At 37.9% G+C, this 12,744-nt stretch overlaps 1 protein-coding gene across 1 annotated transcript in view; it reads left to right on the forward strand.

Moving 5' to 3' along the window:
* The window catches only part of NOX3 (NADPH oxidase 3), a 40,935-nt gene that overhangs the window by 26,972 nt on the left and 1,219 nt on the right, over positions 1-12,744 (forward strand). The window contains exons 10-12 of the mRNA XM_009997343.1: positions 692-854; positions 8,229-8,375; positions 11,565-11,689. Coding sequence (XP_009995645.1) covers positions 692-854; positions 8,229-8,375; positions 11,565-11,689 — 435 coding nt within the window. The remainder of the gene's footprint in view (positions 1-691; positions 855-8,228; positions 8,376-11,564; positions 11,690-12,744) is intronic.

Here is a 12,744-nt window from a genome sequence, read left to right on the forward strand (position 1 = left end):
TAAATTTTTTCATCTCTAATTTTGACCAAAATTAATGCCTTAGCATCAGCAACATCAATAATAGGAGGCAGTAACATAAACAAGCATTTCTCCTTGCATATTTTGCCTTTATGTCAGAAACCAACTACAGTATTGTTGCCAAAAATGTATTTCTGAAACAGTCGTTTTACAGAAAGGGTCAAGAAAACAGTAGTTTCCTTGCCTATGATGACTTCTTTTGTGCATTCTCTTTTATTACTTTAACACATTTAGACAACTTTTCAAAAAGATTAATATAATCTGTTCTTCTTTGATATATACAATATAGAAAATAAATCTCTAAACCAGGATGCTTTTCAGTAATTCATAATTAAATATGCAAATTCCACAGCTAAATTTGGACATGCAATTATATGAGTAATCACATTTCAGAAAGCCAGAAAATTGCAATTGCATGCTTAAATAGATGGCCAGGCCCCAAACCCACATGGGTGCTCTTGTTCTCTCGCTTCTGAAAAAACAATTGCTTTGCTATTAAATGGCACCCACTGAAAATTAAATGTATTTGTACAGGTAATTTGTGTGCCAGCTTAGTTGTGTCCTTTGCGTTTCAACAGAAGGTCAGTTTTGAAACAACATAGCCCAATAAATTTTTTAATTTCTGTCATTTTTTTATGTTGCTGACCCTTGACTAAATGTCTTGTTGCTGTAGACTGGCCGTGGATGGACCATACGGATCTGCAACCACAGACATCTTCCAGTACCAAGTGAGTGTGTGCATTGCAGCCGGAATTGGAGTGACAGCATTCGCCTCCATTTTACAATCTATTTGGTACAAATGCTGCAACCCTAACACAGTACTGGCACTGCAGAAGGTAGGTGGGTAAGTTTATCACTCCATCAAAAAGTTCCACAAATGAGCCTGTTTCACCAGGTGAGAGAGGCAATTCAGAGCTAGAGACTCTCAAGTGCTTTAATTCATTCTCAGAAGCAGTCACTGCCTCAGGAGATGTTGTAGGGTAGTCTCCCTAATTTACTGTCATTCTCTGAGGAAGAGGGTAGCCCTAACTGCACTGTTCTTAGAAAAAGCTGAAGAATCAGATTTTCAACAGCAACTGGAGATAAATGTGAAGTCTTTCATAGCTAGACAGACAGTTAGAGAGCTAGAAGAGAAATTAGTCCTTTTTACTATAAAAAATAAATCCTGCAAACTCACCTCAAACAGAAGAGAAGGGTAGAACTTGCTCCCTGTCCAACTGCAGGTTTCGTGAGGGCCCTTTGGCTGCAGGTCCTGGTCCAGAATGCTGCATTCAGTGACCATGAGCTGCTTTTCTCATTTTGCAAAGTCAGGATATTAGCTAGTATAGAAAGAATAAAATATATTTCAGCTCTGGTTGAGATGCATGTATCAGGATGTATATTACTGCCTCAAACCACTTTCATTATTTTGTTGAAAAAATAGCAGGAATTGGAGTGACACCATTCGCCTCCATTTTAAAATCTATTTGGTACAAATGCTGCAACCCTAACACAGTACTGGCACTGCAGAAGGTAGGTGGGTAAGTTTATCACTCCATCAAAAAGTTCCACAAATGAGCCTGTTTCACCAGGTGAGAGAGGCAATTCAGAGCTAGAGACTCTCAAGTGCTTTAATTCATTCTCAGAAGCAGTCACTGCCTCAGGAGATGTTGTAGGGTAGTCTCCCTAATTTACTGTCATTCTCTGAGGAAGAGGGTAGCCCTAACTGCACTGTTCTTAGAAAAAGCTGAAGAATCAGATTTTCAACAGCAACTGGAGATAAATGTGAAGTCTTTCATAGCTAGACAGACAGTTAGAGAGCTAGAAGAGAAATTAGTCCTTTTTACTATAAAAAATAAATCCTGCAAACTCACCTCAAACAGAAGAGAAGGGTAGAACTTGCTCCCTGTCCAACTGCAGGTTTCGTGAGGGCCCTTTGGCTGCAGGTCCTGGTCCAGAATGCTGCATTCAGTGACCATGAGCTGCTTTTCTCATTTTGCAAAGTCAGGATATTAGCTAGTATAGAAAGAATAAAATATATTTCAGCTCTGGTTGAGATGCATGTATCAGGATGTATATTACTGCCTCAAACCACTTTCATTATTTTGTTGAAAAAATTTATTGGAGTCTGTAAGGCATGGATGGCACCAATTAAGTTAACATACTCTTGATCTGCTAACCTGTAATACATCTTCTGCTAAGGCAGCACTGAGGGAGGATAGGTGAAGAAGAGATAATGGGTGAAGTAGGGTGAGGAATAAGAAAGCAACAGGGAAAAAATCAGCATTAAGCATTCTCTTCCCTATCCATCATGGCAAGTGGTAACTTGTGGACCTTACAGTTTCTTTTAGCTCATTTTCCAGTGTAAAAGCTGAATCAGGAATTGTTCAACATTGCACATTTAAGAACCAACACTGAAGTTTCATTGGAGTGGACAGATCGCTGAGAGGGTCAGTACATATGAAGCTGATTGCAGGACCAAGGGGCTGATTTTTTTAAATGAAAGATTGTTAAAACTGGCATTTTAATGACAAGCTGCCACTGAAAAAGCATCTGGGATTTCAGTAACTGAGGAGTTGAGGACAGGTTCAAATTGCCAGGAGGGATTTTTGAGGCAGAAAAAGCACTGAAAAGAGTGGGAAATAAAAATGAAAATATGTGCTAGATGTGAAAAGAAGTGTTTACAAACCCTACAATTGTATGAGAATGATCTTTTCCACTGGAAGGAGAGCCATATATATGTCTATACTTTTTTTTATACGTATAGTATGCATATTCTATAGGTTTGCAAGTAAAACTGTTATTGTTGTCACTGCTGTTGTTATCTTATGGGGAAAAGAACAGAATTTAGCTATGCACTGAAAGTATAGCATACCTCTCAGGGTGTTCATCCACAGCTTAGGGAGAATCTTAGGTAAGTGTGCCTGCAAAGATATATGCATGGTGCATTTTGCCACCATTTTCTGCCATAGAGTCCAGTTGGGTTTTTTTAATCCTATGAAATACAGAAGTATCATGATTTCTTTATGCCCTTTCTCTGTATCTTGACTTCCTTATTGGTGCAGTGGGAATAGTAATGCTTATTTTTCACAGGTGTTATGAGACTCAACCAGTGTTTGTGAAATATTTTGAAAGTTGGATGAAAGGTCCTGGGCAAGTTCACAGCATTACTTAAAAATTTAGCAGTCATCTTAGTGAAAACGATTAATCTCAGGGTAGCTCCACATTTTTTTTTCCCATTGGTTAAAAGCTTCCACTTGTGGTATAATTACAAATAATTTAATCTTCCTCAAAGTATTCAGCACTCTCTTTCTGCCATGATGAGTACCATAGAAATGTCTATTAAGGAAATAAATAAGAGGTTTTTCTTTTTTTAACAACTTAATTTTGATTTGAGTACAGCTATCATTATGGTTATTGAACTAATATTTCTTAGTGTTGCCCACATACAGCTGAGATATAAATACTCATAGCTCCCATAATGTCTGCAACTGTATAATTTAAAAAACCCAGCAAATCAAAAGGAGTACACTTTTATCTAACTGATTCTTCACAATTAAATATCCTTAGAGCCTTCATTTGCCTGTCATTTATTGCAATGAGGAAAGGCACTACTACTAGTCATGGCTGGAAAGTTTCTACTGGCTTTAGTTATGCATAAAATGATCTTTTTTTTTTTCACAATAGTGGTCTCATTTTTCAGATCAATTGCTGCTGAAACTGATAAAATTGTACTGATCTATCAGATGCTAATATTGGCAAGCATCCACTTTCTCTTTTATTCTGTATAAGGACATAAGAAAGGTGAGGAAAACAAAACCAGCCTCTTCCATTTGCTTTGAGACCAACTGTCCTTACCTGAGGTAACCCACTGCTTCGAGCTCTATCTCAGCCCACAGCGTTCTCCCCAAAACTTCTCCTGAAGAGCTAAAAATCTGGGCTATTAAATGTAACCATCTTCCTGAGCTGTGTTTGAAACAGTTTAGGCCTCTTGCTTCAAATTTAGGGGTATGAATTTGAGTCCTGTCCTGCATTTATCTTGATCAATTAATTAGGCTGAAGACGATCTCTATCTTTTTTGGTATGTTAAAGCCTGTGCATGGAACTGTATACTCAGGAAGATCAGGAAGAACTGAGGTTTTGCAGTGAGGTGCCCAGCTGCAGGTGTAGGAGTGTTTTGCAGGGACTGGTCATGTCTAAGAAGGAGCAGCAAGAGTCAAGGATAAAGGTATCTACCTGGGCATAGTCTGCTTCATCACCTTTTACACCTCTTTGGTGAAAAGCTGGCTTTTCCCATAGCTGCAGCTCACCTTCAAGGAGCAGGGAGAAACAGATGGTTGGTCATCAACTGAGAATTATTAATCACTTTCCACATGATGGAAACTGATTTACAAAATATGTTCTTTCACCTTACAAGAAAGAGGTATTAGAACTCTTGCACTTGTCTGCTGTACAAAATTCAGGATGTGGGAACCCAAATGATAAATATGCATGTGTTGCAAGGGAGCAGAGTGTCACAGAAATAAGCAACTATTCAAGCCCTGCACTACAGATCTGATTAATAGCAATATTGTGTCTAACTCAATTTGCAAAAAAAAAAAAAGCACTTGGAAAATTTAAGACAGTTTACTTGGGCAAGCCATCAAGCTGATGAATGTAGTTGATGGGGGCAGGGTGGGTGGAGACTAATGAAACATAAATCTAAAACAGATTTTTAAGGGCCTTAAATAATTGCAGTCAGTTAATAGTATGAGGCTTACAAGAAAAATATATAGGATTCAGAATAATGGTTTAATTATAGAAATGCACTGATGCAGGCTTTATTCTACAGTTATAATAAGGATTAATTTTATTGTGCATTTATTGTATTTTAATTATACATGTAATATGTTGGGCCATGCTATGGGCAGTCAGTGTAAATAAAGGGAGACTTCTTTGTAAACACCATTTATTTTAACATATTTTACTGGAAGTTCTCTTTGATCTAAGGGAAAAGGAGACCTTTTACCGATAGACGATCTTTCTTCACTACCACTTTTCTTTCTAAGTTTATAAATATGGCAAAAAATACTTCTCATAATTACAGTGTTTCTTCATTACTAAATCCTCTCTACCTGTAATGTGAAAATTTGAGGCAGTCCAATGGGTACTGCTTCAGTGGAACTGCACCAGCGATGAGTTTAAGAAATTTCTGCAGCTCCAGAAAGCTATGTCCTTTCTTGAGAGGACTGTGCCAGACGTGGCTTTACTCAGACAGGTGGACTGGCTGTTAACGTGACAGATAGTTCTGCAGCCAGCTAAAAGCACTCCTTCTAATCACTGGAGACATTCAAAACCCACCTGGATGAGTTCCTGTGTGATGTACTCTAGGTGACCCTGCTCTGGCAGGGGGGTTGGACTAGATGATCTCTCCAGGTCCCTTCCAGCCCCTAAGATTCTATGATTCTATGATTCTATGATTCTAGCTCCATGGCCTGATATTCTGGAAACCAGTTCCCCCTTTCAAAGACCACGTTGTCTCATCCCATCAGCTAGCTTTTCTTACTTCTTCCCTGAATGTGTTTGGTTCCCAGTCCTGCCCACAGGCTCCCACTTGCTGCCTCATGCACAATTCATTATTCATTTAGAAGCACATGCTTTCTACACACACACATCTACTAAATATACATTTCCATTAAATGAACTGCTAAAAAGACTTGAGAAATAAGACAATCAAGTAGAAGGTAGGGGAAGAAATTTCTCACTACAAATCAATGGCCATGGCATGACACAGACTGACAGCACTCAGTGGTCTGAATTTCAAGGTGCTGAGGAGGGAGAACAACTGGGGACTTCAGGATTCAGACACAAAAAAATACGTAAAGGTTAAGGCTAGAAATCTTGTCTAGTTTTGGTAATTTAAAATAGTGCTGCTGTTGGTCTCAAAAACAAAATGCTATAAAGTCAGTGGAATTGCTTTTTCTTCATAATCTATGCCAGTATAAATCAGGAACAATCCCCCTGTAAAGCAATGAGGTTATATTTAAGGCAAAACATTGAAACAGAGGGGAAAGAGCAAACAGTTATGATGGTTGGTACTACAGTTCTGAAGCGATTCTTATTCCTGGGCTGTAAAAACACCCTACTTAACCCTGAATGTTTTATCTGTTTCCTGGGATCATACGTCATTTATATTTCTTACAGAAACCACAGATGGTCCCTTACAGCATACTCAGATCTAGGAAACATCTCAAATTACTGTTAGTCTCTTTCAGCAAATCTCCAGTGAAGCATGGTGTTACCACATTTTTCTCCCATCACCTTACCAGAAGTCTGACAACCTAGTATATTGAATCTCTGGGAAATCTCTTTACAGGTTTCTCGTCATTTCTCTGATTTTTTTACTTCAGAAGTGTCTAATACACGTCTTTATCTGCTTTCCTATGGAAAAAGGCCACAATTTCCAAATCATCAGAGGTTCCACAATGATTGCCTTGTGAAAGACCTTCTAGATTACCTCTTTTATTGAGGTATAATAAAAGATAGAGAAGCTGGTGGGCACAAAGAGAGATGAGTTGAAGGAAATTAAAGGATTTTGCAACAAAATAAAAATCACAGTCACAATAAAACACGTTCCAGCCATCCTTTTATTATAAGCTTAGACATTGACCCATATGCTCTTCCACTTTCATCTGAAATTGTGTATTTTTGGGCTTCCTCCATGTTTGTGAATTATTTCTTTGGAGGCACTATAAAAATAGAGGCACTATAAAAATAATCACATTCAAAGTTACATTGCTCACAGAGGCTCATTCGATGTCTGGTGCCCTCCCTTCAAAAGTAATGATGGATTATGTGGCAAGAGATACAGAATTCAGGTTACAAAACTGCAATCAGATTTGTCTTATAATTGTGGTTCAGCTGAGCATCAGGATAGTGCCTGGACAGACACCCAGGGAACTTCAGTCATTCACTCCCTGGGTGGTGCAGGAACTCCCAGTCCAGTAATTTACAAAGCTGGACCAGATTGAGATGAGGGACTTGAGACCAGGGCATGTGCTGAACTCCCAAAACCTTTCACAGCACAGCATTGGTGGGGAAAATTTCCAGGTGGGAAATTTTTACTTTTCTGAAGATCCCCTAAGGTAGGTCTGCTCCTTGGACAACTGTATGTCTCAATGTGTTGACACTAAGCAATGTGTTTCAAGAGCAAGGATTCTTGAAATAGAAACTCTCATTATTTTATTTACAGTGACTAACCATCTTGTTTGAAAGATTTTATTCCCTGTGCAAGCATTACCCCATGCCAAGATCCTAATAAATTAGCTTTTTTTTTTTTTTTTTTTAAAACAATCTCTCTGCTCTGTTTGTGACTGACTGCAGTAAAGGAGGAATAGGCAGACATAAGCCATAGGAATGACTGAAGGATTTAAAATTAGCCTTTCATTGACAGATCCCAGGAATGTTTTGTTTACAATAGAGAGGATTATAGGATGACTTGATCACTGCCTCTAATTTCTACTTGGGGAGCAAAATTTTAATAACAGGATCTCCAATCCAATAGACAACTAGCACAGGATCCAGCATATGGAAGTTGAAGCAAAAGAATTCTGGATTAAAAAGCAATGTCATTTTTTCATGGAGAGGAGGTCTTCAACCAATAGAAAAAAAATGAGATTCATTGTAATCCTTTGACAACTTTAAAATGACAGTTTTGTTTTTCTCTAGAAATTATATGCTCCATTTTAAACAAGAGGTATATTTAAAAAGAAGCAGAGGCATTCCGCAGCCTGCTTTATACAGGGTATATGACTCGAAGAACGTATCTTTTGACTGCATCAACTGTTAACCTATAGCATAAAGCATAAAGAAACAGGAATTTCTTGCTTCAGTGCTGAATGAAACTGAATCCATTTTAAACATAACTGAAAATAAATCCAGAATTTCAAAGCATGATCAAATGATTGGCAAGAAATGCAACGTAAGTCAAAGCTGAGATGCACTGGCAGGCAGAGATGGGGAAATTGTACATTGCCTATCTATCTTCACTTGCACATTAATACATTCACTCAATGTTTAAGATGAAAATGAAACTTTTAAAAGAGAAACTACATTATCAAAATGATATGTAATTATGTTTAAATTTGCAGTGGAGAAGTCACACACTATGTGGTTAATGAGTTGAGCCAACCATCAGGAAGCTTTCTTGAAAAATTGCTTCTTGTTAAATCTCTTTATTTTTTATCTGACAGGTTTATTTTTACTGGATGTGTCGAGACCCAGCAGCATTTGAATGGTTTGCTGATCTTCTGTTCCATTTGGAAACAAAAATGGCTGAAAAAGGGAAAAATGATTTTCTAAGTTATCATATATTTCTTACTGGCTGGGATGAAAGTCAGGTAATGAAACTCTTACGAGTCTGAGTTAATGTACCTTGCTTTTCCAGTATGGTAACATATGGAACAGGAACAGTTGAATAAATGACAGATGAAGCAGAGAGACAAAGAACTGTAAATATAAAGACACCAAGCCATTTGTTTCCATCTTACATTTAGGAAAACAGGAATGGAGAAATCAAGCCAACGATCCTTCCAGTCCTATGAAGTCTTAGGAAAGTCTTAGGAAGTGCTGATTACCAGGTGTCTTGCAGAAAAGTGCAGACAGCCTTTCAGGATCTTGTGAAGGGACATTTTGCCCACATCCTTAGAACAGTCTTGACATACATTCTAGCATTTCTCTGTTGAAACATTTGGGGTTGTACTAAAAGTGTTGGGTTTTTTTACTCTTATTATTTACTGTAATTTATGTTGTTCAGTTTTATATGTCCAGTGCACTTTTGAAACCCGCTGCACTTGGAATATTTTAGCAGCAAACTCTATGGTCTGATTCATGTTGTTTGAACAGAAATTTTCTCTGATTGACTTTAAATTTGCCATTTCATAATTTAATTGGATCATCCTCCTTCAAGGCACTTAATCCTTAGTCCAGGATGGTTTCATTTCACTTCTTTGGCCTTTACCTAGACCAAATGAGGTTTGTTTTTTTTCTTTTTTCCTTTTCTTTTTTTTTTTTTTTTTTTTTCCCTTTTCTTTTTTCCTTAATGGATTGCTCAGATCACACTGTGATCAGAGTCAGGCACTGGCCAGAAAAACTGTGACAGGAAAGTCTCTGCTCTGCTGTTTTATTCCCTACTGTCTCTGTTGAATGAAGGACTGTCTAGTAGAGATTAAATAGATTTCATAGAGCTTTTCCCTTCCTGCCTCTGCTGCCACAAAAAAAAAAAATGTTTCTTTCTGCTTTCCTTAGGGTTTCTGTCAAGTAATGAGGTATGTGCATAAAGCTGTATTCAGAAATATCTACTCCCATTGTGAAGTATATGGCAGTTATAGAAACTACCATTCTGCATGAGCAATATCACAGGGTATTACCTAAAACCTGCTTTCAAAGAAGCTATTGAGGAACTAAAAAGCCACAGAGTTGCCCTCATGTCTCAACTGTCATCATCCTACTTCCTTCTTGGGCAAACATCAGGTCAGAAATCAGGTAGGGAGACAGCTATTCTTGCTGGGATGTCTGACTCTCTTCACTCATGCCCCACACCTCTGACGTGTGTCCTTTTCAAATTCCATTGTCCAGTCTCCTGTCAGCATTGCCTCCTTATCCTGTACTGCTGGTTAGGTGACACAGGAGCACTTCTAAAGCTGTGCTAACTCCCTGCCTACACTGGTACTGCTCTTGCTCCTGGAGCCTCCCAGCCCTATCAAGAGCTGCAGGGAAAAAAGAATGCTTTTCACTGGCTACTCTGACCAAACCCAGGGAGCTGTGCTAGGTAACAGCACTACCTTCTTCAGACATCCACCAAGCTCCCTCATCTTACAGATCTTACTCACCTTTAGTAAATTTCAGTTCATCATTTCTCAAAATTTGAGCTTCAGAACCAGTGATAAATAGATGATGCTTTACTTTACTTCACCCTTAGAAAACAATAAAACCAACACAGTAACTGTTCTTTTCCTGTCTAACCACATAGATGACCAGTAGTCAGGTGAAGCTGAACCCAAGTAGTGTCTAACCAGTAGTCAGGTGAAGCTGAACCCAAGTAGGATGGGCAATTTACACCTTCTAGTGCACACTCCACTACTGGCAGGTGTTTACTCCTCAGCCATAATGTTTATTCAGTGTTTCAGACTCTTTGTGGATGACATGTTTGCAACAGATAGTGAAACAGGTATGGCATATGTCTGCCTCTGCTTGGACAAGACATCATGTTTCAGCCTATTGCAATGTCCCCACAATTCCTAGGCAAGTTTAATGTTGTGAACTAATACAAGGACTAACACCAAAAATTCTGGAAAACTTCATTTATTGTGTACAGAAATAGCCCATTTGCTCAGTGGTACAATTTTGCTGTAAACAATTAAAAAATCCTTCAGTTCCCCACCTCCCACTCCAAACAAACACTTCAAATTCTTTCTTAGACTGAGTCCTCCATGACATTGAAGCAACTAACAAGAAGAACCTTTTAGAGACATAACCTCTTGTGACAACTGTGCTTGACCAGAATAACTAAGTTGTTATAAAACATGGAAGGTACATTAGCATGAGAAATATACAATATTCCCAGGAAATGGATCTAAATTTCAGCAACCACTTCTTCAAGAGTTTATAATGATGCTCTCAGTTCATGCTAGGGCCTGAACTAAATGCAAAGCATATTTTTTAGCCTTCATCTGGTAATTTTGTGACAATAATAGTAATGATGACAGTCGGTAGAGAAAACAAGCTTATTACTCCTACACAATAGCAGCACAATTATGAGAGATGTTTGGTTTCTTTTTAAATGCATCTGTAAAGTACTCAGCATGGTAAAGAGTGCAGTACAGGAGCTGAGAGACAGTAAATGCGCAGCAAAACTGGGATTTGTTTTCTTTGCACTGGGAGCTGTGCAGCTTGCTTAGTTCAGAGCTTCACCTGAGCCGATCCACTTTCTGTACCTGCCTCCACTTCAGTAGAAGAGTCAGGGTTTTATCCTTTGTCAATCAGGTACATCCGTTATCTTTTTCATCAGGAGCAGAATGTTCTAGACTTACTTAAGGCGCATGTAATTGCTAGTGTTTATTGTCAAACTCTGTTACAGTACAATTTACTCCCTTTCCTAAATGCCAATTAGGCCTTAAAATGGTGACTGTCACTTCAGAATCTGCAATGACAGAAGTGTAGGGTGAGATGTTAAAAGGCTGAGAAGCAGTTTAGGAGTCTAAGACATGCTTGTAAAAGTGACTAAAGCACTTAGGCCCATGCCAATAAAGACAGGTATTCAATCCCAACTCATTTTGAAAATTCCATCTGAAGATACTGAACTCCTCTGAGGTCGTGGGCACTTTTGGAAGTGCTTTTTACAGTTCTAGCTATATTATGAACTCTTGAGTACTCCTCTCCTCTCCTTCCCTGCCAGTTGATAATTACACAATTTCCTTTCCCTCATTATAGTTCTGCCTTTTATAGAATAGCAGCATTAGTGCTTTCTTCTCTTACTTGGAGTACATGTTGTTGACTCTAAAATTATTACCTTGTAAATTTGCCTTTAGGCAACTCATATAGCTCTACATTATGACGACAAGATGGATGTAATAACTGGTTTGAGACATAAGACCTGCTACGGAAGGCCAAACTGGGACAATGAGTTCAAGCAGCTGGCCGAAAACCATCCTAGGTAAGGCAAGTTGGCTTCTAACCTTGTTAGGTAATTCTTCTCTCAGCATAAACAGTAGAAGAGTAGGGCAAAACTTTCTAAATGACCCTTTTAAAATAATATAGGGGGTTTTGCTGCATGGAAAGAAGATTTATGCTTAATGAAGCTTTTAATGAAGAAATCTCGGAAAGAGAATGCCAATAAAATCTAATTTTTGGACAAGAAAATCTAATATTTAGAAGTATTTCAATATCCTGGCCTTTGTCCAGATATAATTGAAACACACAATCCAATTACTGTTCTGCACAAAGGACAAAGTAGCATTAATTTCCCTTGAAGATGGTTATTAAAGAGATAAACTGTGATTTTTTTCTTATGATGTCAAGGATATGTTTGTTCCCCTAACATATTTGGCTACTCTTGCAAGATTGTGCTGTTCTGTTATTAGTTCATCTCTGCTGGCAAAGACAGTTCATTTGAACTTGGTGGATTTGCTAGTGGTCTGAGAAAAGCTTCTTTGTTCCTGAAAGCCTTTGAAGCAAGAATCTGAAATATTTTGTGTTCAGCAGTAGAAAATTCCAGAAACTTTGTGCCTCTTCATGATTCCCAAACATTTACCTGCTAATGCAAAATAAAGACTTGCACTTAGGAGACAAAGATACAAAAAGAAAAAGAAAAAAACCTTTTAAAAAAAGATTTAAAAACGCAAGAAGAAGCTGAAAGGGAGAAGATCAAAGAGAATACACTAAGCTACAATACCATAAAATTGCAAAAAGAACAGTAATAGAGAAACTACTTGATGGAGGTCAAAATAAATACAATTGGGAATTATGAAAGATTAAAAATAGAAAAGTGCTAAGATTAGAAAATATTATTTTTGAAATAACTTTTTATAGGCATTCTACTGCAGAAACAGAGCTTTACATTTCTATTTGAAACATTATTTTTTGTTAAGTACAAATGAGAAAAATCTGGTTTTCTGCTGCTCAGGGAGGGAGATGGACTTCAACTTTCTATTCTGGATCTTGCGGTAGTTCCTTAGAAAGCCAAGGCTAAAGTGACAGAAAAATCTTAAT

Source organism: Chaetura pelagica, unplaced genomic scaffold (assembly GCF_000747805.2).
Source record: "Chaetura pelagica isolate M959 unplaced genomic scaffold, ChaPel_1.0 scaffold315, whole genome shotgun sequence".
NCBI lineage: Eukaryota > Metazoa > Chordata > Aves > Apodiformes > Apodidae > Chaetura > Chaetura pelagica.